This window comes from Gymnoscopelus braueri, assembly GCF_963280865.1.
Source record: "Gymnoscopelus braueri genome assembly, chromosome: 17".
Classification (NCBI taxonomy): Eukaryota; Metazoa; Chordata; class Actinopteri; order Myctophiformes; family Myctophidae; genus Gymnoscopelus; species Gymnoscopelus braueri.
Genome location: NC_137617.1, coordinates 7,597,639 through 7,622,587, shown reverse-complemented (window position 1 = coordinate 7,622,587; position 24,949 = coordinate 7,597,639). Strand labels below are relative to the sequence as shown.

General features: G+C 42.1%; 2 protein-coding genes across 3 annotated transcripts in view; both read right to left on the bottom strand.

Annotated features, from left to right (window-relative positions):
* The window catches only part of ubtd1b (ubiquitin domain containing 1b), a 32,628-nt gene extending 29,850 nt beyond the window's left edge, over positions 1–2,778 (bottom strand). The window contains exons 1-2 of the mRNA XM_080454414.1: positions 2,454–2,778; positions 165–420 (exon numbers count right to left, since the gene is read on the bottom strand). Of these exons, the coding sequence (XP_080310540.1) occupies positions 165–252 (88 nt within the window). The 5' untranslated portion in view covers positions 253–420; positions 2,454–2,778. The remainder of the gene's footprint in view (positions 1–164; positions 421–2,453) is intronic.
* Positions 2,779–8,379: 5,601 nt separating this feature from the next.
* vps35l (VPS35 endosomal protein sorting factor like) overlaps positions 8,380–24,949 on the bottom strand; it is a 29,295-nt gene continuing 12,725 nt past the window's right edge. The window contains exons 13-30 of one of the 2 annotated variants that reach the window (XM_080454302.1): positions 24,544–24,744; positions 23,759–23,805; positions 23,009–23,120; positions 22,442–22,558; positions 22,285–22,338; positions 21,978–22,058; positions 21,722–21,784; positions 20,836–20,921; positions 19,534–19,614; positions 18,704–18,767; positions 18,034–18,132; positions 16,633–16,710; positions 15,705–15,819; positions 13,127–13,266; positions 12,493–12,658; positions 12,251–12,369; positions 10,885–11,034; positions 8,380–10,197 (exon numbers count right to left, since the gene is read on the bottom strand). In XM_080454302.1, the coding sequence (XP_080310428.1) occupies positions 10,099–10,197; positions 10,885–11,034; positions 12,251–12,369; positions 12,493–12,658; positions 13,127–13,266; positions 15,705–15,819; positions 16,633–16,710; positions 18,034–18,132; positions 18,704–18,767; positions 19,534–19,614; positions 20,836–20,921; positions 21,722–21,784; positions 21,978–22,058; positions 22,285–22,338; positions 22,442–22,558; positions 23,009–23,120; positions 23,759–23,805; positions 24,544–24,744 (1,872 nt within the window). In that variant the 3' untranslated portion in view covers positions 8,380–10,098. The remainder of the gene's footprint in view (positions 10,198–10,884; positions 11,035–12,250; positions 12,370–12,492; positions 12,659–13,126; positions 13,267–15,704; positions 15,820–16,632; positions 16,711–18,033; positions 18,133–18,703; positions 18,768–19,533; positions 19,615–20,835; positions 20,922–21,721; positions 21,785–21,977; positions 22,059–22,284; positions 22,339–22,441; positions 22,559–23,008; positions 23,121–23,758; positions 23,806–24,543; positions 24,745–24,949) is intronic. The other variant, XM_080454303.1, reaches the window with a different exon arrangement.

The window sequence follows — 24,949 nt, the reverse complement described above, 5'->3', positions numbered from 1 at the left end:
ACATCTGCTATTTTTGAACATTTCTGAAAAATCTTGAAAGTGTGAGAGCTACTGATTTAGACGGCTTTTGTAGAATCAGCCTCAGCAGGATTTTACTGTGTAAACCATCGATATATCAGGAGAGTAAAGTTGCGGTGCGGGTTGTGGGGGGTTAGAACACTTACCTCCTCGTTTTCTGTGACCTCTGCCTCCGTTCCTGGAGGAGCCGTGGCCCGCCGTGTCGTCTCGTTCTCTGCCCACACATCCTCCCATGGTGAGCTGGACCGTTCTCACACAACAACCTTCTCACTGGTCACTAGCTGGTCAGGGGCCCCATCGTCATCCTCACAAAGCCACCGCTTGGTTTTTAAGAGCCTACGAGAAGAATGGCTGCTGGCCTGGAGGCTTGTCGATCATCTGCTGCACTCGATGATCAATCAGCTGTGGAAAACAGGAACAGGAATTAAATATCTTTTAGGCGTTTTAGGAACAATCTTCGGAGTAAAGCATCGGTGTAAAACATCAACGGAGGTTACCTCTACACCAGTGGTTCTCAACCTGTGGGTCGGGACCCCCAGGCGGGTCACCACATGATTTTGGGGGGGGTCCCCAGGTGACAGTGAAAAATGTAAAAAAATAAATAAATGGAAAAAAGACCAGAGAGAGGCAAACATTGTGAAAATAGCTGATCTACAAGCTCACAACGCCTCGCAACGGCTTGTAGATCTGCTATTTTCACAATATTTATCTGTGGAACCATGTCAGACTAAATGTAATCCCTCAACTCCTACAATTCTAAGTACTTGTCTGGGTGGGGGTCCCCAGTTCAAATATGATTATGTTGGGGGGTCCCCAGTTCAAATATGATTCTTTTTGCGGGTCGCGGCCTGAAAAGGTTGAGAACCACTGCTCTACACTCACTGTAGTGTAAAGGTAACTTACATTGATGTTTACCAGGTAAGGTGAACTTTCACATAGCATATTCCATCATACAATGGTGTCTCTTGTAGATTCTTAGTTCTTGTCTACTTTGTATACATAGGCTTTAGTTTTTCCAAATAAATGTTCCAAAATAGACGATCTACAAGCTCACAAAGCGTCCAGTCTTTGTGAGCTTGTAGATCTGCTACTTTTGAAAATCTTTGAAAATGTGTCGCCTTATAATGACATTATCGAAGTGCCTAATCATGGCATTATGGAAGTGATTAAAGGCTACAATTATATTCTTAAATGCATTGATTACGAACATCTTCACTGAAAATATTACAACGCAGCCGGGCCAGCTTGACAAGACTTTAGTAGACTTTTTAAATCCAACAAGACTTCTAGTCTACTGGTGAGTTGGACTTCACTTCAACATATCCTGTGGTAGACCTAATCTGTATCATCCAGACTGTAGTTATGCACTGTTTTACGATGTTAGCATTGAGTAAAGTGTCAGCAGCCGTGTAAAGTAACTAAGTGCATTTACTCAAGTACTGTATCGAGTACAATTGAGGTATTTTTTTTTACTTTACTTGAGTATGTCCAATTTCCAATACTTTTACTTCTACTCCACTACATCTCAGAGGCAAATATTGTACCTCGAGTCCACTACAATTATTTGAAAACTTTAGTTACATTGTAGATTTTGATCATCATTACTACAAAACATAGTACATTAATAACTTCAGCCCTATATACATTTCCGCCATTTGAAAATAACCGATCTACAAGCTCCGATGCATTGTGGGCTTGTAGATCTGATATTTTCAAAAGATTTTTATACATATTATACATTTGAAAACTTGTGAAATGGGGCATTCTGCATAATGTATGAGTACTTTCTACTTTTGGTACATTTTGATGGCAATTTTCTTTTGTACTTTTACCCAAGTAAATTATTAATTCTGGACTTTTACTACAGTCTAGTATTTCTACATTGCAGTGTTGATACTTTAACTTAATTTAAGAAATGTAGAACTTTTCCCACCACTGATAGTAGACCCGTCTGTATCATCCAGACTGTATAGTTATGCACTGTTTTTAATGATGTTAGCATTGAGTACCAGTGTCAGTATAAATATGATCATATTTAACATAATAATCTACTTGTCCTTAATTGTTAAAGACATGTCCCGGACAAGCCTTAATGTCGAGCCAGGATAATCAGTGGTGTAAAGTAACTGAGTACACGTACTCAAGCCACTTTAACCCCATTCTATACATAGGCTACTTGAAAATAGCAGATCTACAAGCTCACAAGGCGTCGCATCGCGACACGTTGTGAACTTGTAGATCTGCTCTTTTCAAACATTTTAGCACTTTTACTTTTGGTCCTTAAAGTATATCTTGATGCCAATACATTTTACTCAAGTAGCATTTTGAACACAGGCCTTTTAACTTGCAACAGGGTATGTTTACAGTGTAGTATCGCTACATTTACTTGAGTAAAACACGCGAATACTTCTTCCACCCACCCTGGTGATAATTACCTGGTAGGTAGACAGTAGTTTGTAGCAGCCCAGCTAGCTGGTGTTAGCAGCTAACAGGCTAACAGGGCCAGGCTAAGCTAACAGGCTAGCGGTAGGTTAGTATAAACACTTGAAGTTCTCTAACGGTCCAATAATAAACGGCCTGGGTGTCTCACAACAACACACAGGACGACGGTCTGCTGTCCCCCGGCATGGTGTCCCCTAAATGTCCTCCGTGGGACATGTTTATGAATCGTTTCTTGTCGTTTTTTTTAGGATTTTTTTTACTCTTGCTTTTTTTTTTTTAAATCCCCCCTTTTCCTTTTTGCTGCTTCCTTCTTCTTCTTCTGAAAAGACTGGCTGAGTGGCGACGGTCAAGTTACACACTGTTAAGACTTCCGTTTCCGGGCACCATGGACTTTCAAAGTAAAATGATCTTTTTAAAGGAGTAGTTCACCCCCCCAAAAAAAGTTTTTTTCTATCAATTACACACCCCATGAACTGAAGCATTGAATTCATGGACATTTTTCTTTTTTTGTCGCGTTCCTAAGCCAATCATTTGAAAAAAAAAAAAAACTATCTTTTCTTGATTTCAAAATAAAATCTCTAGGATATGTTGGAAGCTTTTTTAGTAAGTTAAAAAAAGAAGAAGCTTACAGTGCATTTTTAATGCAGGGTCAAGTTACACACCGTGGGTTTCCGGCCATGGACTTTAAAGTAAAACCTTTTTTTTAATTTTAATTTTTTTAATAAAAGCTCTAGGGCTATGTTGGAAGCATTTAGTTAAGTTTGATTGATTGAATACTTTTATTAACAGTTTGCAAAAAAAGCACAGAGGAACAGTTCTATACAAAAGGATGCTAAAAGGATAACCCAGATATGCCCTCAGGGCTTCTTTCCATTGAGGTCCTGTGTATTCAATTCATCGACACCGATTAAGACATTTAAAGACAAACAATAATATGCAAAACATCATATATGAGTAGTAAAACAAAAGAAACATATGTACAGTATTAAAGTACATTAAAGTACAGTAGTAAAGTATTAAAACCAATTAAGACCTGAGGCCAATTCTACAAATGCCTTCTAAAATGAGTAGTTCTCACACTTTCAAGATTTTTAAAAAATGATCAAAAATAGCAGATGTAGGCCCGAGGTGATACGCTGTGAGCTTGTAGATCTGCTAATTTTGAATAGCCAACGCAAAAAATCTCAAACGACAGATGCTTTCCCAGTTTTAATGGGTTAAAAGTACTCTTGATAGAAGCCTAGAAGGATTCATCATCATCATTCGAGTGCCCTCGAGATCTGCGACACAAGCTGCTTCCACTGGTCTCTGTTGCTCATTGCCACCCCAAGTTCATTCACAGTCAGTCCTGTATCTCTACTCAGAACATCTGGAAATGTGAGTGGTCTGGTTCCTCTTGATGGGCAGGGTAGTCTCCACAGAAGAATATCCGAAATGACCTGGTCTTTTGCTCTGTGACAATGTCCAGCAAAGCGGAGTCTTCTTTGTGCCACAACAACTGAGATGGAGGGGATGCCACCATAAATCTGAGCTTTAGTGGGATGGTTCCTCCATGAAAGGTTCTGGACACGCATGAGGAGTCTTGTGTATGTTCCGTCCAGACGATCCCGTAGCTCCTTATTCATTGTCCATGTTTCGGCACCATACAGAAGGATACTTTCCACACAGGCTTTGAAAAGGTTGATCTTGGTGGTTCTTGAGATGTCTGACTGCCATATTTGATGTAGCTTATTGCAAGCACTCCAGGCCTGACCTTTCCTAGTCAGGAAGTCCTTTCTGCTACTGACTACATACGATCCAAGGTACTTGAAATCCTCACTTTCTTTGATGTCACTGCCGTTTATGGAGCAGATGGTTGGGTGATCAGAGTCTTCATTCAGAAGCAGGCATTCTGTCTTTTTGGCGTTCAGCAAAAGGCCCACTTTGGCTGCTGACACTTCTAGTGATGTTAAAAGCTCTTGAGCCGAGGATATGTGTTCAGCTATCAATGCGATGTCATCCGCGTAGTCAAGGTCAGTCAGCCACTTCTGACTTTGACGACCAGATCTTCTGCCTATTGTGAGACCTTTGGAGGCGATGGTGTCTAAGGCTTGCCTGAGGACGTAGTCAACGACAATGACAAAGAGAAAAGGAGCAAGTGTGTCACCCTGAAGGATGCCTGTGGTTGTCTGGAATTCCTTTGTTGGTCCGTCAATGCTCTGCACAAAGCAGACAGGGTTCTCATACATCACTGCTATTGCTTTCACCATTTCTTCTGGTAATCCATAGTTGAGCAGTATATGCATCATAGCTTTCCTGTTCACGCTATCGAATGCTTTACAAAAATCTACAAAAATGATGGAGGCTTTCTTCTTTGATACCCGAATTTCTTCGATGATTCTCCTTAGAGCAAGGATCTGTGGTAGAGTTGATCTTTTCTTACGGAAACCGTTTTGGTTCCTACGGAGAACTGGGTCGATATGAGGTGTTATCCGGTTAAGCAGAAGAGAGTTGTAGATTTTGGAAGCAATGGCTGACAAGCATATACCTCTGTAGTTCCCAGGCTGCTGGAGGTCGCCTTTCTTGGGTAAAGGTATGAGGCTAGATATGGAGAAGGCGGTGGGTTTGTTGCCCTTGCGTGTTTCGTTGCAGAACATGAGGAGCTCTTCATGAAATAGTTCATGCTTCCATATAAAGGCAGGAATACCGTCCGGTCCAGGTGTTTTTGACTTGCCGATTCCTTTGATGATGGACTGCAGTTCATCCATTGAAAAGGGGTCTGTCCTGATAGGCAGTTTGTCGGAAACCTTAAGGTTATAGAATGGAGCGCTTAAGTCGACAGGCTGCTGATCGGGATTACCAAGGAGTTTACTGAAGTGTTCATACCAGGTGTTCAAGCGATCTTCTGGGGTTTTACCTCTGATCTTGATGACAGGGGAGGACTTATTATTGGTCAGTTCTCTAAGAACTTCCCAGGCAGCAGAGTGTCTCTTCTCCTCGTGTGCCATTTCCAGTTCAGCTGTTTTAGTCTTAATGTGATCATCAAGTGTTCTGGTGTAGGCGTCATCGAGAGCAGATTTGGCTGCCTTCAGTCCTGCTTGAGAACCTCTGGTAGGACGCGTTCGATGGGTCTCTGAAACTTTCTTCAGTGCTGTTCTTGCCTTGATAATTTCAGGGCTGTCAGAGATGGACTGGGCACTCTTTTGCTTCATCGGTAGAGTTTTCAAAGCCGTGTCTTTAGTCACTGCAGCTAGGAGGTCATATTTGGCACTTAAGTCTGTCTTGTCAACCATATCTTCGATGAGCGAGGAGTACCTATTGTGGACTGCCACTGTATATGTGTGACAGAGAGTGGAATCTGCGGCGACCCGCTTCCATTCCACCTTTTTCATCGGGTCCTTTAATGGGACCTTGGTCTGCCTGTAGCTGATTTGGCACCTACAGGAAACGATCTTGTGGTCAGATCCCACACTATCAAATGATGTGTAAGCTCTGCAGTTCTTCAGACTGTTTTGCCACTTCTTTCTGAACAGTACATAGTCGAGTTGTGCAAGATGTCCAGTTGGATATCGATGCGTCCACAACCTGCCTGGGCGGTTCTGAAACTTGGTGTTAGCGGCTATGAGATTGAATTGATCCAGAAAGTCTGACAGATGTCTGCCGTTCTTGTTGCTTGCTTTATGGAAGGTGAAGGGTGCTTTTTCAGGTCCAAGCTGTGCATTGAAATCTCCTCCAATGATTAGCAGGTTGTGTGCTGGGACGGCTGAGACAACAGAGGACAGATCCTTGTAGAAATTGACAACATCTGGCTCATTCCTGTCCTCGTTGGTTGGACTGTAGCAACCAATGACAGTAGTCTCTGGATTGCCAATGAGTGTCATGGCTATTATCCGTTCGGTGTGTTTAATGATGTTGTGGCATGCTTTCATTGCTTTTGGGGACAGAAGAAAACCAACACCTCTGATGGTAGAATTTGTACTGTTCTTCTCAGCTGAGGCTGTGATGAGCGTGTGGGTGTTAATCTTCTCTTGAACAAGTACATCTGGATGGTGCACTCTGTGCTCTTGAATGCATATGACATCAATACTGTGATGGTGAGCGAGGAAAGCTAACTCGTGTTTCTTTTGAATGGAACGAATAGTTCGAACATTAAAAGTGCTAACACTGAAAGGGGTCTTTCTGCGTACAAATCTTCTTTCCGGATCATCCTTGTCAGCATCAGAACTGATTCTTCCATCTGGATTTAGAACCAGCCCGTCATTCATTATGGTTGTAGCCATAGGCGACTTGGATGACCTGGAGGTGGCAGGGGCTTTAACCCTGGTGCAATCAGGTTGTGTCTTCATGATCTTGTCGTTTGCTAAATTGTGTACTGAGAGCGCAACTTCTTCAGACACCCTTTTCTTGTCAGGGGAGGTCCCTTAGCCTTTGACCTTCCAGGGCCTCACTACAAGGCAGTAGTCTCGTAACCCTGATGAGGGGGGCTAACGGGTGCTACACCTTGCCCAAGGGTGACCCGAAACTATGTAAGGCAGGGGCGTTCAGCTCCCTGAGGCTTATACGAGCCCACATACCCGCTAGAAGGATTATATCATTCATAAACTGTATTTTAAGTCATTTTGGGACTGAAATAGGCTCGTTTATGTTGGTAGTTTATAAACAGTAAAATGGAGATTGATTTATGATGGGGTAAGAATGTTTCATATGGAATATTTTCCATCTACAATCAATTTGAGAATGTGTATGATTAGAATATATCCCAAATGTATTCGTTCAAAACTATAGCCTACTAGCTTAGGCCTTTAGACGGGCATTCAAATGTACTTTTTTCAATAGAATGTACCTTCAAGAATGTCTGGTATGACTTTAGTTTTGTTCTTCCTCCTTTTTAAAAGCTCTGTCTGGCCCCAACTCACCACAGCTTCCTCAGTAAATACCATGCACCATGCAACACAATGAAAGCACTTTTACTACACACTTTTATATGGACTGCATGTATATAAATAAGGCAGTGGTTCTGAAACATTTTCATGTCAAGGACGCACACAATGATATGTATTTGTCCAGGTACCCCCATCTAAAATCATTTTATGCCAGGGGAAGATTAGAGAACATTTGAAGATTTGTGTTAAAAATCCTCAGAATTATTCAAAAAAAAAATTGTAGACCGGCTATTTTCCAAGTATAAAATAGGGTTAAAGAGGTTAAACCTATTTTGATGTTATATTAACTCATTTAGCTGGGGACCCCCTGAAACCCACTCAAGGATACCCGGGGGGGGGGGGCCTGGACCCCACTTGGAGAACCACTGAAATAAGGCATGCCATTCTGTCACATACAGTGGCGGACTTAACTGTAGGCAAGGTTAGGCGACCGCCTGGGGCCTGAAGAGTTAGGGGGCCTCATGAAAAAAATAAAATACATTTCTGTAGCCCTACTTTTAGCTTTTTAATGGATCCCATGTTAGTAAAGTCTGATAAAAGTATCAAACTCCCAAAATTCACCAGAATACTGGAAATTACATCTATTCTGTTAAAAAATAATCTGTGGAGGGGGTCTCATACTACCGTTCGCCTGGGTTCTCCAGATCCTTAAGTCCGCCCCTGGTCACATAGAACAGCCCAAAACACTTACATTGGCCCAAACACTTACTTTTACTTCAACAAAAAGATCATGGGACCTGCTAATTGTCTGCACTTCTGATGCCCTCTGCTGGCTACAAGGGAGTGTTGCACCACCAGGTTTTAAAACAATCTCTCAAATTGTGATAAATCCAACATTGTCATGACAGCACCACTTTTTTTAACATTGAACATGACTCTTCCTTCCATATATAAATCACCTCTTGTCAGTCGACACCAACATGTTCCGTGTTTTTAATATCTGTTACTTTAACGTTTTGTCAATTAAATGATAAATGATTTAGAAACACCATCAATGTACACATAGGGTAAAATATTTATTCAGACATTGTCACAATTTACAAAAATGCAAGCGTGTGATGAAGACTGACATTTGATTTGCGAAATACATAGTTAACAATATATCATAATAGTCAATTGAATCATCACAAAATGGCGTCGCATACAGTCATACAAGTTCATACTGTATGCATGATGAGACTTGATTATCTTTCAAAACAAAAGACACCAGCAGTGCATATTAATACATATAACACTGCACTGGAACAGCTCTTCTGTTAAAAGAGGTTAAACAGAAAAAGTGCATTTGGCACACTAAGTGGATAGCTTACCATTTAGTGGTATTTACAGTATTTTTTTTTTTTGTTGATTTGAAATCTAAACCCCAGTCAATTTGACAGTTTGCATATGGACAAAAAGTAATTAGTTACTGTTTGTATTAGCGTTAGCTTCAGCATATGGAAGTCTCTGAAACTCTGAAATGGCAGAGATTTATACAGAAAGTACATACCCTGAAATCATGAATTAACTACAATTCACACATGGAGTTTGTCCCACTCTGTAGTTCACGACAATGCTCTCTTTTCCATTTTTAACTTTAAATTCAATGCAGATGTTTGGCTTGTTATTGTTGTGCAAGTATAGCTTATTTTTTATTAATGCAAAAAAAGACTAATCTGTGTGGAATGTAAAGGTTTTACACAGTTAACTGTCAGAGTAAGAACAACATTAGGTTTATGGTGTATATTAGCTGTGGTCCAGTGCGTTAGTTATGACTCTGTCACTGCCAAATTGCAAAAGTTAAGATCTAGTGCCTCACTAGTCTCGCGTAGCCACTAGCCAGACAACTATTCCACAATCTCAGAATGCTATACTGTCTGGAACTACACCTCCCGAAATCAGAGACAGGATGCTGTCATCTGTTCGTCATTTCCGTTCACGAAAATATAACTTAAAACATCTTTACATTTTCTTTTCAATTTCCATTTCTGCTAAGCAGCAAGCTATACATGCTTAGATGATTTTGATTTATATTCAGATACATTTGCGTGACTTTAAAGACAAAACGGAAGTGGGAAGGAGGCGTCACAAACGCTTTATCCTCTGATCATTTTCCGAGCTTCCGTGCTCCAGACTGTATGACGGAAGCATTTGAAAAATTGTGGGAGGCAACAGTCTGGCTCCCTGTTGAAGACAATGTTGACTAAAAATGATAATAACATTGTAGACAAGTCAGAGGATGAAACAAATCTGGCACATGTGCAAGTTAGCGTGAACTGACATTTTTTTTAATTTAGTGATCTAGTTAAAGTATATTAAGCCCAGTCACTAAAGCACAAATGGCTAGAAATGAAATCCATTGTCGTTGACAGACACTGACAGTCCACACACTGGACCAGAGCTAGGTGTATTGTCATGTAGTCATGTTGTATGTGTTGTGTTGTGTAGTCTAGATCAGTGGTTCTCCAGGGTCCCCCTGGGGTCCGGGGACCCCCAGCTAGATTTGTTCCCTTGGCTATTTAAAAATAGCAGATATACAAGCTCACAGCACGTCACTTCGTGCCGTGCTGCGAGCTTGTACATTACTTTCTTTTTGTTTTACATTTTTGAAAAATCTTGTCTTCTGGGGGGTTTCCTGGCACAAAATGGCACCCATTTTAAGATGGGGGGGGCCAAATACTTATCAATTTGGGGGTCCTTGGCACGAACACGTTTGAGAACTAAGTGGTTCCTAGATTCAGGTGCGGGACTGCAGGGCCAGCCTCTGGACCATGTCTGAGATGTGAGCCATGTCAGGCTGCTTGGCCTGGTGTTTGATGAACTCCAGAGTTCTCACCTGTTGGAAACAGAAAAAAACACACAGTCAGCTGGACAGACAGACAGGCAGGCAGGCAGACGGACAGACAGACACGCTAGCCCTGATTCGTAAACAATTAACACAATATCATGTTTTAGTAATATTGTTCCTGCTTTTCTACTGCCAACCAGGTGAAGAAATCACAGATTGAGGTTTTAACCTTTGCTTTAATACAAAAGTATGAACTATCCGAGACTATAACGATTTCATGGGAAATGCTTCTGAACATATTGCTAGTTTGACCACTACGGATGCTTAAAATAACAACCAAAAACAGCCTATCTACAAGCTTGAGAGCTTGTAGATCCGCTGTTTTCGCTGCGCAACATGCTTCCACAGAAGACATGCTCGCTTCTATGGAATCCAAATGACTGAAATCAGTCGTGGCGACTGATAACTTGAATCCATGCAGATATGTAGGGAAACACATTGAAGAATCACAAATCCTGTATATGTACAGTACTGTATCAATCTCTTAACCACATGAACCCTAGCGTCCCTATTCTGGGCGAATATTCAGCAAAAATAGCAGATCTAACAAGCTCTTCTACAACCCCAGTCAACAAAATATACTGTAGTGTTTCAGTGGCTATTGTATCCTGTATCAATCATGTAATGTATCCTGAATAAATCCTGTTCCCCCTGCATGGGGGGTTTAGAACGTACGGATGTGCGCGTGTCACAGTAGCCGTGCTTGTGGCTGAGGTTCCAGAGGTTCACAGCCAGCTGGTTGAGTTTGTTGTTCCTCAGGTCACCGTGGGCCAGCAGACAGCTGAACAGAGAGAAGGCCAGAGCTCCCTGCCGACGAACACTCTGCTGCAGAGTGACAGAGAGAGAGACAGAGCGAGACAGAGAGAGAGAGAGAGAACAAGATATTAGTAGTGTTGAAAGCATAAAACAATACAACTTACAGAATATACAATATAATAATACTGTAACAATTAAGCAATATAACACGAGAGGGTGTGCTTTACCGTCATTATTGGCACGCCAGTGATGCGGTCAGGAACGAGGCGAAGCCGAGTTCCGCGAGCATCACTGAAGTGCCAATAATGTAAGGTAAAGCACACCCTCGAGTGTAATATTGCGATTATACAACAGTTACCAACAAAACACATCCAAATGTATTCATATTGTGGAGCAATTCATAATAAAAATGTTTCGCTATTATCCGTTTCCCTGTAAAGAGAAGAGTTTTTGACTGAGACATTAAATAGTCCCTGTAGCAGCGCTATGAGCCTGAGGCACCGTCTCATCAACACAGCTGAGCTATCAATGCTTGCGCAGTGGAATGAATTCCAGTAGGCTATATGCTCCGTCGTACGACCGTGTCACGTGGCCAAAATAACTGATCTACAAGCTGACAACGTGTCGCGATGGCGACGCGTTGTGAACTTGTAGATCGGCTATTTTCGCCGTGCGATACCTGGCGACGCGTTGTGAACTTGTAGATCGGCTATTTTCGCCGTGCTGTTTGTTTTCCTACCGTGGGACAGCGTGACGTCACAGCACAGCTGTGCCATATATGGTCTAATCAGGTGCGGACTGCAGTGCGGAGTGATTTATTAATGTGATTAGGCCCGTGCTATGATGCTGGTTTGAAGCACGGCTAGATAGCTATTTCAACCAATCAGATTGCTTGATCGGAACTACCTGTTGTATAATGATATATAACAATGTTGTGTGTGTGTGTGTGTGTGTGTGTGTGTGTGTGTGTGTGTGTGTGTGTGTGTGTGTGTGTGTGTGTGTGTGTGTGTGTGTGTGTGCATATTATAGATGATCACTTGAGCATTCATCATTGCACAACATTATCCAACATAAGATGGATGGGTAAAGTTGTGCAATGAAGAATGCCCAGGCAATAATGTATATTTCTATTGTGTGGACAAGTGATAAAAGGAGGTTTATATGGGAGACCGGGCTTGCTTTTCAAGGATAACTAGTCATGGGGGTAATGCAGTTAAGTTTAGTGTGTCGTTCATTAGCATGTGCAAAGAACCTCTCCTGCCAACCTTCAGTCAAGGCATCTTACCTCGTCTCGTCCCAGAGTCTTCAGGTGGTCCAGGACCTGTCCTATGAGGGTCTCACACAGCTTGTTGATCTCCGTGATGAACTTGGGGTCTCCGCCGTACAGAGTCTCGTTGGAGTCAACTGGGAGAGATGAGAGAACTGAGCATACTGTACAGCCACTTGCAATACTTGCACTTGCAACAGGCTGGGAATCGATGTGGTAGAGGCATTTGTATGGTGTATGTATGTATGTATGTATGTTACCTTTAGGTATATTATACAGGTAGGTCTCCTGGCTCATGGAAGCCAGCAGAGGCAGGGCGCTGACGTAAACTCTGATCTTAGCGTCACTGATTTCGTCCCAGGTGTAGTCCTGTACCATGTTGAGCAGACCTCGCACCAGGTACAACACACCGTGCTCTGGGTGGTCCTACACACACACAAGAAAAAAAATACGAATATTATTTACACAGATCCTCAAGCACATTGGTTCTCAAAGTGGGGTCCGGGGACCCCCAGGGGTCCTTGAGGGAGTCCCCAGCTAAATTATGGATAGTTAGGACCCTTATGGGTCTGTAACTCTGAGAGTGTCCATTTGGTTCCATTTGTACACTCTTTGGGGTCCCAGAGATAGAAATGTCAAACTGGGGGTCCTTGAAATTAAAATGGTTGAGAATCACTGCTAGAGCCGTAAAAATCTCTTATGGGGGTCCCTGGCATATCTTTTCAAATGGGGGTCCGCAAGCTAATAAGTGACAATTTGGGGGTCCATGACATGAAAAAGTTTGAGAACCACTGCTCAAGCATACAAGGAAGACAATGACACACACACACACACAGCCATTTTCTCTCTCAGCTGCAACCATGGCTGCAGTGAAGAGACGGTGATTGCGTTTACCGGGACGACCAGCAGCATCGACAGGAAGTTGTTGATGAAGTCCAACAGGAAGCTCTCTGAGGAGCGAAGCTTCCCCTCCACGCTGATGGAGCGAGGAACCTCTGGTAGCAAACTGACCGCTGCCTTCAGGAACGCATCGGCTGGAGGGAGGGGGAGAGAGAGAGGGAGAGGAATGAGGGCGAGTAGAAGGGAAGAATAACAAGTTCAAGAACTCATTCACTGCCATAGGACGACTTTGACGACTTTCTTCCAAAGGCCCAGACTACCAAGGACGACTAAAACGACATATATATATATAATTTATTTTAAAATTTTGCCCACAGAAACAGTAGATAACGTGATCCAAAGATGTACTGCTCCATTCACTTCCTGGTTAAAGTATTTGGGAAATATTCTGTATCTCGGCTCCTGTGTTTTACTATGTATTTTTGGCGAGACATGCTATTTTCAACGAAGTATAACAAGCGAACGGGAGGTTGCGATGACACTTTTCTTTCGCGGAAGCACAGTGAAACCCTCCGTGATTAGCAACCATCAGGGGATCGATCATACTGGAGATACATATTCTGTGACCACTTGAAAAAGGTAAGAAAATCCACTGGCAGTGGGCAAACGCAGCCAGAAATAAGTCTGGCAGTGAATGAGTTAATGCATGGTTCCCGACAGACAGTTTGTAAGACGTGGGAAAGATGAAGATAAGTAAAAGAGGCAGTTACAAAATGGAAGGATGAAGAGAGAGAAGGATGGAGGGCACAAAGGGGTGGGGGCTTAGGAGACAAGGTAAGGAAACAGCTTTCACGTTGAGTGATGTCTTGTTTATGTGAACAAAAAGAAGGAGGCTTCCGCACACTTTCTTCAGTATCGATCAATTGTTTCAATGCAGCGGTTCTCAAACGTTTTAATTTCAAGGATCCCCATAACTCTGAGAGTGTACACATGGAACCAAATGGACCCTCACGGGTCCATTTGGTTCCATGTGTACACTCTCAGAGTTACAGTCCCTGCAAGGGTCCATTTGGCACCCCCTCGAGGAACCCTGATGGTGCCTGGACCCCACTCTGAGAAACACTGGTTTAATGTTTGTCTTTCTTCACAGACCTTCTTCAGAACATGCAGGTCTATGCAATCAAAAGCTGAATCTGCAGTGGAGAAAGTGTGCAGAAGCTTCTAAAATAATCCAATATATATATAATAATAATCCACCTTCCTAAGGCCCTGTCTAAGTTCCAAAACCTCTTAAAAATTGTTTTTAACGGTTGTAGAGCTCCTGCCAGAGACACTGTCTTTTCTTAGAGCATTGGTTCTCAAAGTGGGTCCGGGGACCGCCAGGGGTCCTTGAGGGGGTTCCAGGGGGTCCCCGGCTAAATGATAGATAGTTAGGAACCAAATGAACCCTTGGGTCTGTAACTCAGAGAGTTATTATGTACATACATAATCATTTGTACACTCTCTGAGTTAAATTAACATTGATTTTACAATATAAATTGGGGTCCCAGAGATAGAAATGCCATTAAATGGGGGTCCGTAGCCTAATGCATGTCAAACTGGGGGTCCTTGAAATTAAAATGGTTGAGAATCACTGCTAGAGCCGTAAACATTTTCAAATGGGGGTCCGGGGGCTAATAAGTGTCAATTTGCGGGTCCTTGACATGAAAAAGTCAGTGCGGCTGCCACCTTCAATGTAAAATCAGCTAAACATTCCCAAAAGGCATGTTGTGCTCTGAGACTGTGCTCATCAAAATCACTTTACACAAACTGACCAATTGCAGCAGAGGGGGTGAAGAGTTGAACACATTGTTTGCATGCACTTCTGCCGTTGAAGTCAACCGCAGAAATGGAGCAAAATCTAATGTTGTACAGTATCTGGAGTTGACAGAAAGGACAGCTGACAGAAAAGACCACAACAAAGACCGAAAGAATACTATACGAGAGCACACTGGCCTGACACTGAATCTCCTTGTTAGGTTTTTATTTGTATGGGTTTTATATTTCACATACTTCCCTGTGGTGGCATAGTGCTGCTCACAATACGAGCTCAGCGTTTTTTTTTTAGGCATTCCCAGCACACCCGTCAGCATTTTTCTTCTCGGAAACAAAAGAAAAACGTCTAGTGCTGTGGTTCCCCCCCACCCCCCCCTCTCAGGGGGTCTCCAGCTAAATTTGTTAATATAGATCAATCATTTTGACCACTTTGAACACATGTATATGTTGGGTATTCAAAAATAGCAGATCTACAAGCTCACAGCACATCACTTCGTGTCGTGCTGCGAGCTTGTACATCTGCTATTTTTGAACATTTCTGAAAAATATTGAAAATGTTGAATCATCAAATGTTGAATCATCTTTTTTTTGCACAAAACCTTTTCAGATGGGGGTCAGCGGGCAAATACACATCAATTTGGGGGTATTGACTTGAGACTTTGAGAACCACTGGTCTAGTGGACTCCTGGTGTAAAACGTTATGCAATGTACTGTAGTTCACCTATTACAATGTACCGGTATTTACTATGAGGTAAAACACATGAGGTTTCACCCTGAGACACAGACACTGATTGGACAGAGAGACAAGTGGGCTCACCTTGAGACAGACACTGATTGGACAGAGCCACCTGGCCAGACTGCAGGTAGAGGCTGAGGCGAGAGAAGATGCTGCTCAGAGACGGAATGGTGATGAAACTGTAGGCTGCACACGCCTAGAGAGAGAGAGAGAGAGAGAGAGAGAGAGAGAGAGAGAGAGAGAGAGAGAGAGAGAGACAGAAAGACAGACAGAAAGACAGACAGAGAGACAGACAGACAGACAGACAGACAGACAGACAGACAGACAGACAGACAGACAGACAGACAGACAGACAGACAGACAGACAGACAGACAGACAGACAGAAAGACAGAAAGAAAGAACGACAGAGAAAGAGAGAGTGTGGAAAGTGTGGAAAGATGTTTATTTTCTAATCAATTAATCTGTCGCTTATTTCGTTGATTTGTTTTTTACAACAAAGCATATGCACAAAACAACTGATTGCACAATTTGGTGTTGGTAATAAAGTACACAATTATTTATTAAATGTATTATTTAATATCACAAGTTATCTGAGTCAAAGTCAAAGTCAACAATTACTTGTAGCTTACTTATCAAACCAATCAATTAATGTCTAATTAAACTAACTGAAGTTGGTGTCACCGATCAGTCTTCAAGTTTGATAACATCACACATTAGTGTGATAGCTTGGCACGGGGACGGCATTTAGCAGCACATTAGGATGATAGCATCGACAGCCCTAGTATCACTGATAACATCATGACAGTTAGCATTCCAATTATCTTCATTAAAATTCATTATCTGCATTCGGATAACAGTGTTACATTAGAATGATAACAGCTGTCAGAGCAGTGTGTGCATGTGCGTGTGTGTGTGTGTGTGTGTGTGTGTGTGTGTGTGTGTGTGTGTGTGTGTGTGTGTGTGTGTGTGTGTGTGTGTGTGTGTAAGGGGCTGCTGTGCACGTCTCACCCTGACAAAGGCAGCTGTTTTACGCGAGTGACTTCCTTTCATCACCCTTCTGGTCTCCATCGCCAGCTGGTTCACCGACTGACAGACAGACACACACACACACACACACACACACACACACACACACACACAAAGATACATAAGTGGTGTGGGCACAACACAATGAAGTATGAGGGTGGAGCGTATCAAAGTTAACGTGCATCAGTTAGACAAACGTCTCACTAGTGCCTTACAAGATCTCTGCGATCTGACCAATGTCTGATGTGAACCCTACAGTTCTCACAGACTTACAATGGTTAAATCTTCTAAATCGTAACAGTTTTCTGAAAAAACGTATGTTGGTACCGTGGCGTGTTCAAAACCTTTTCATGTGAAGGACCCCCAAAAGTATTCCCCTCAGAATATGTTGTTCCAGGGACCCGAGAAGCAAAGATATGAGTTAAAAAATGTCTCTTTGAAAAAATATATATTCAAAGATGTGAACACATTTTCACAATCTTTCCTAAAATAGCAGATCTACAAGCTCATAGCGCGGCACTCTGTGCCACGCTATGAGCTTGCATATCTGCTAATGGGTTAAAAAGACCTCATGCACATCGGACGCAAGCTATACAGTATGTTTCATTTTGGTGGCGTGAACACGATCGGCTGTCACCTACATTATGCACACATATGCCAGACCAACACTATACCTGACATAACAAGTAAGCTTACTAAACGTGTAGAAAATGTTACTTTCTTGCCTATGACATATTCGGTTGATTGAAACAATAGTGAAAAGGACATGAAAGGTTATGTAAAATAATGCTTATATGATTTCAATATGACCATTTATCACTTGTCTATTTTGCTGCTTTCCACAAACGGCATGCAGAAAAAATAAATAGGCTTGGGTGTGGCACCAGTGCTTCACAGTTTGTACCAGCCTGTGTTGTAGCGTGAACGAACAACGAAACCCAGTAGTTCTACTGGATCTCTTCTCCACTAGTACCTCCCTAACATTTTAGTCTAGTTTTAATTTGTTGACGAAATTGTCAATATATTTAGTCTTAGTTTTAGTCATCGTAGCTTAGTTTTTATTTTGTTTTAATTTAGTTTTCGTCCGTGAAAAAAGGTAGTCGACGAACATTTTTCGTCATAGTTTTTAGTCGACGAAATCAACACCGCTCTGCAGGTAAATAGAACATTTCTTAGTGTTATGCGTTGACCATGGTAGCTTCACTCAACACCACACCTATGCTACACCTAAATAGAATAACTATGTTACCTGGGCAGGCAGGCACATGCTTGAGGACGGTAATGGTGTGCATGAGTTGTGATACGTTCCACCCCCCATAATGATCTAATAATCTACAAGGGCACATACATGTGCACACGCACGCACACCGCAGCGGTACTCACATGAATAAGCTGGATCAGAACAGGTTCCAAGTTGCAGAACGATGCTCTGGCCTCAACGTAGAAACTCAACTGTTGCTCAAAATCACGACCAAACGATACCTAGTAGACACACACACACACACACACACACACACACACACACACACACACACACACACACACACACACACACACACACACACACACACACACACACACACACACACACACACACACACACACACACACACACACACACACACACACACACAAACTTAAGTTGACGATTAATTGTCACTCAAATAATTGCGATTAACGATTTAATTGTGTGTTTGGCATTGAACATAATTCTGCTTGCCTTTTAGGCTTAGTAATAAAAAATTGCACAGGGCACATATGACAAATAAAAAACAAAGCAGAAAAATTAGAAAAAGCATAAATAGCAGATCTACAAGCTTACAACGCGTCACTTCGTGGCACGTTGTAAGCTTGTAGATCAGCTATTTCTGCTTTTTTAAATATTTGAAAATGTGTGATTTTTTCAACATGGAAACGACTATGACGATTATACAAAAAAGAATTGCGATTATCTCAAATAATTGCGATTAGACGAGTAGTGAAGTAAAGTGAACCAACATGCATCCTCCGTCTGCTGTTAACACACAGGAATGAACAGCTCACAGTGACTCACCATGCGGATGAAGCCGTTAATGAGAGTAGCCAGTGACCTCTTCTCGTCCTCCAAGGTCAGAGCACTGGCAACACAAGAGTTTAAAGAGGTTCACTTCATTAAATGACTGCTTCTATGTAAACTCATCTAGATCAGTGGTTCTCAAACTTTTTAATGCCAGTTTGGACCCCCAGTTTGGCATTTATTAGGCCAGGGAACCCCATAACTCTGAGAGTGTACAAATGGAACCAAACGGGCCCCATTTGTGCACTCTCTTTACATACCAAGGGTCCATTTTGTCCCCAACTATAAATATGTTTTGCTGAGGACCCCCTGGAACCCCCTCATGGACCTCTTTGAGAACCAGTGATCTAGATCATTGGCTCTCAAAGTGGGGTCCGGGGACCCCCAGGGCTCCCAGCTAAATGATGTATAGTTAGGAACTAAATGGACCCTTGTGGGTCTGTAACTCAGAGAGTGTACAAATGGAACGGGTCCATTTGGTTCCATTTGTACACTCTCAGAGTTAAATTAACGTTGATTTAACAATATAGTTTGGGGTGGGGTCCGTAGCCTAATGCATGTCAAACTGGGGGTCCTCGAAATTAAAACGGTTGAGAATCACTACTAGAGCCGTAATAATCTTCTCTTATGGGGGTCCCTGGCATTTCTTTTCAAATAGGGGTCCACGGGCTAATAAGTGTCAATTTGGGGGTCCTTGACATGAAAAAGTTTGAGAACCACTGATCTAGATTATACATTCAACACACACACACACACACACACACACACACACACACACACACACACACACACACACACACACACACACACACAGACAGAGAGCTTACTTAACAGAGTCGTGCATGGTCTTGCAGACGTGCAGCAGAGCGTTGAGGATGACTGGGTCTCTGGTGGCTTCCAGCTGGTGTCTGCGGGGACACAGACGTATATCAGTCAGGTCGGACACATGTCACAGCAACAATGATGGATGAGAGACCACAGACAGGATCAGTCAGTTTGGACATGTCACAGCAACAATGACAGATGACGGTCCTTGTTGTATTCAATTAAAATTTAATGGAACTTAATTAATAAAAGAAGGCAGGGCTCACACAACCCACTTTTGAAACGCTCCAAGCTTTATTCAGACAAGCAGCAGACAAAAAAATGTTACTACTTATTTGAAAAATGTTTGGAGTGTTTAAAAAATGTGTTGCGAGCCCTTCCTTCTTAACACATTCCATGCCAGAGTTTAATCTCATAATGTACTCACCAGTGCCAGCGTTTTATTGTTGTTTTTTAGTTTTTTTCATGTCGCCACAGACCTCGCTAAATAAGTTAAAAGTGCGCGTTCATTTGGTTCTAAACACACAGCGGATCCGTGAGAAACGGGCAGCGAAAACAGTTTCCAAATCCGTGCCGCCATCTTGAAGCTACAGTCGATCAACGGTAAACAGTGATCAGCGAGGAGAAAAACAACAACCAGAGAAAATCGAGTTTTAAACAGGATCCCAGACAGGAAGCGGATACGATCGAAAAAAACGGAACCCGAATAATTCCGTTTCCGACCGGAAACCGGAAACGGAAATGGATCAAAAAAAATCGGAAAGTGCACCTGGGGCACTTAACATGGGAATCGGCGGTTCGCGTAGATCTACGCGACTGGCACGCTGCGGCTTTAAATAGGTTCGCGTAGATCTACGCGACTGGCATGCAATGTGTTAAAGGAGTAGTTCACCCAGTAGTTTTCAATCAATTACACACCCCATAAAGCCTCGAAATCATGGAGATGTATTCGTTTTTGTGACATTCCTGAGCCAATCATTTGATGACCGGCGAAGTCAACGGCAGGAGATTCAAATTTAGCTGCTCTTGCGGTTTAGCTCAGCACCGAAGTCGGAGGATGTGCGTTACACTTGTTAATTATTGTCACTTATTTTATATTAACCACTTAAACCGTAGTGTCCTTATACTGGGGTGAACATTCAGCAAAAATAGCCGATCTACAAGCTCAGAAAACTTGCAGATAGGCTATTTTCAGAAAAGACATTTGGTGTAGTAGAGGGAAAAAAGGAGCAGACCTAGTATAGGGTCCTGGGCGATACCAGTGTATAGAGTTTAATTGGTTAAAAAAAATTAAGGGAACATACTTGATGAAGACGTCCATGATGGCCCGACACACCTCCACCCTGACACTGTCCTTCTGAAACATGTCCAGAAACGGCAGGAAACGCTCCTGGGGAAGACAGGAAGTAGTTTAGTTGATTCGATTTGTCTTGTAACACTGGTGCAAGCAAGGACATTGACCTTCGTGTCAACACACCTAATCCAATTTAATAGAAATCTCGATTTGCATATGCAATTTAAGTCACGAAAGGTTATGAATTGGCTTCATTAGTGCGGCTTTAAAACAAGCGCTCCCACTAACTAGCTATTTTGGTATAATACACAGAGCTAACATTCCCTTGCTGTGTATGTAGGTGGACTGATAACACACCAGGATTGTGGACTAGAGTTTTATCATTTATAACATTGGTTCTCAACCAGTGGTCCGGGGACCACCAGTGGTCCTTGAAGCGGTTACAGGTGGTCCCCAGCTAAATGATGGAGAGTTGGTAACCAAATGGACCCTTAGATCTTTAACTCTTGTGAGCGTAAAATGAAACCATTATGGGTCCATTTGGTTTCATTTTACGCTCTCAAGAGTTAAATTATTGTTAATCATCTGCATTACTTAATTTATAAGTAGTCCACACAATTATAGAATGTAGAAGAATTGTTAGAATTGCCTGTTATCTCTTCTATTGGTACCAACATCAATACAGCATGGAATTGTGGGAGTGTCTAAATCTCATCAAATGGTGGTCCGTGGCTCAAATGCCGAATAAATAATGGACCTTGATATGAAAAGGGTTGAACACCACTGATTTATAAGTGTAAGAATAATAACCATGATTTCAATTCATAAAGCCATGATTAAGCCAGAGTGGTGCAGCCCTGACGTCTGGTATTCAGTGTGAATGGAAGAGGTCTTACCATGGAGAACAGCACCGAGAAGTCATAGAAGTAGGTGAGAATCTTCCTGATGACTGACTGCAACTGTGAGACACAGACAAACACATGTACTGCAGTACTAGAGACCGTTTCAGTTTGTAAATAACACCACAGCTGTCCTGAACATAGAGAGTACCAACATGAACATTTTCAATTATAATTTAATTTTAATGGTCAATTAATAGATTGTAGATCAGCTCTTTTCAGCTAGTGACACCACTGAGTGCGTTTGTCATACCTGAGGGTAAGCATCCTCGAACGCACGGTCTGGGGTCATGTGTTTGATGACGTCAGCCAGAACAGTGTTGACCTCACGTTTCTGACAGAGAGAGAAAATAAACCAGAGAACCAGATGAACCGGCGAGAGAGGAAGAGAAAGAGAGCGAGAGAGTGTGTGTGTGTGTGTGTGTGTGTGTCAGTGTGTGTGGTAAGTACAGGATTACAAAAGTTTTAAATCGATAAGGAGACATGGTTTTCATGATAAAACGAGATGATAAAATTATATAAAGTGTCAAGAATCCAGAAATAGGTTCCATTTTGCTCACAGTAAAGTGTCGACAGGTAAACTCCACCCAGATCTCAGCACAGTTAATGTAGTCCTGAAACAAGACAGAAACGTTAAACAAATGACTTAAAATTAAGGTCATCATCTGATATGTCCCTCATATACTGTACAGCTCATGTGAGGATAGTTGATGTTACCTGTGGACTGCGGACTTTAGTAACAACCTTCCAGGCTTCATTGAGGATAGGCAGTCTCTCTGCCTCTGGAGGATCAGCACAGGCCAGGCTACGACCCAGAGAACCAAACAACAGGTGCTGGAGAGGAGAGGAGAGGGGAGGGGAGGAGAGGAAATTTGTAGATAAATTGTTGTTTTTATAGAGCACCGAAGTCTGACGTAATTTACGGGGGATGAACGAGTGACGTCAGGACTTCTGTACTCTATTTGTAGTTTTTTCTTTCTCTCTTCTCCTTGCTCTTCTTCTTCCCTTTTCTTTTATGGAAATAACAAAAATGATGGGGCTTGCACAAAAACGAATTGCACCCACTGTTTTACACCTGTAAACCTGTGTGTAAACCCTAGTGATGAGATATGGAAGAACTAGCAACAGGAACGAGTGCTTGCTACTTAATAAAAGTCACCCAGATTATCATAATTGTTTGTTATAGGTCCTTGTACTCGCACAGTATTATTAAACCCAGCTTAGAGTACACACACAAAATATACTGTATGTGTGAGAAGCAGCTAATAAGTGGCGTCCTCGTACCTTTGGGAAGCCAGCCTCGTCACAGTCTTTGATCATGGTGATGAAGTCAGTGGCTCTGGCCGCCACAAACTCCGCCCTGAAGGCCCACATGACGGAGTTCAGCAGCAAGGCACTGTGGGAAGGACACAGAATAATGGACACACATTTATTAAACCCTCTTACCGCTGTGTTGACTGGAAAAGAAATGACTGAATAATAGACATATATGGTTAGGCAGAAAGGTGGAAGCACTTCCGTATAGTAGGTCGTATGTGTATAATGTATTTGTTCTTATTTATACCTTTATATTAGTGAGAGCTGGTGTGTTATTGAGGTTATCAAGGGGAAACTTCTCATTATTTCAGGAAATAGTGATTTAAAACCACAAAAAGTTGTTTATTTGAAAAGTATTCATAATTTTGTACTTAAAAAAAAAATTGTGACATGTTATAATGTTTTGCTTGATGTTTTGTGTAAAGCAAATTTTGCCTTGTTGTTGAACGTACACTTGCCTTGTCTATGAACTAAAACAACTGTGCTGTTTTTGCATTTATCCATTAACACCTCCTTGGTTGTATCAACTGATACTTATTTTTCAATTCTCTTTTTTTCTATTTCTCCCAATTTAGCTGCAACTTCCATGATGTTGCCAACAACTAACAATCACTGGAATTCAATTCAATGGAAACAACCACAAACTATTGCCTATTACTCGTAGTGGTACCAGTATTGTTAGCAGACTGGTAAGAGTCAGTACGGTGAACCACTCACTTGTTTCCCAGTTTCTTACATCTCTCCATCATCTCTGTCAGAAGAGGCTGGAAGATAAACGACATAAACACATGATCAACCCATCTATCTATGTGTGTGTGTGTGTGTGTGTGTGTGTGTGTGTGTGTGTGTGTGTGTGTGTGTGTGTGTGTGTGTGTGTGCTCGCGCGCAGAGTGGTGGAAAAAGTACTACATTTTTTTACTTAAGTAAAAGCATCAATACTGCAAAGTACTCTGTTACAAGTAAAAGTCTGGAATTCAAAATTTACTTGAGTAAAAGTACAATATAATTTGTATCAAAATGTACTTGAAGTACCAAAAGTAGAAGTACTCATTATGCAGAATGTCTGCAAATGTAGAAAATGTCTAAACAATCTTTTGAAAATAGCAGATCTACAAGCTCACAATGCGTCGCATCGCAACACATTGTGAGCTTGTAGATCGGCTATTTTCAAATGGCCGAAATGTGTATAGGGCTGAAGTGGTTAATGTATGTTTTGTAATAATACCGGTAATCAAAATCTACAAAGTAACTAGTAACTAAAGTTTTCAAATAATTGTAGTGGAGTAAAAGTACTGAAAATTTGAAATACTCAAGTAAAGTAAAATACCTCAAAATTGCACTTAAGTACAGTACTTGAGTAAATGTACTTTGTTACTTGCCTGTGTGTGCGTGTGTGTGTGTGTGTGTGTGTGTGTGTGTGTGTGTGTGTGTGTGTGTGTGTGTGTGTGTGTGTGTGTGTGTGTGTGTGTGTGTGTGTGTGTGTGTGTGTGTGTGCTACGTACATCAGGTGCTCTGTATGCGACACACTGTAGGATCCAGTGGATGGCGGGGGAGTAGAGGGTCAGATAGACAGGGATCTCCACCCTCTGCAGGACCAGCTGGTTCTGAACGCTGTCTCCATGGATCTGCCTGAACGTGCCCAGGAGGTCAAAGAAGTTCCTGTTCAGACTGTCCTTCAACTGGGGGGCAACCTCCATACCCACCTGGTGAGAGAGACAGACAGACAGACAGACAGACAGACAGACAGACAGACAGACAGACAGACAGACAGACAGACAGACAGACAGACAGACAGACAGACAGACAGACAGACAGACAGAGAAACAGCGACAATTAAAGGGATAGTTCACCCAAAAGATTAATTATTTTTCTATCAATTACATACCCCATGAAGCCTTCAATTCATGG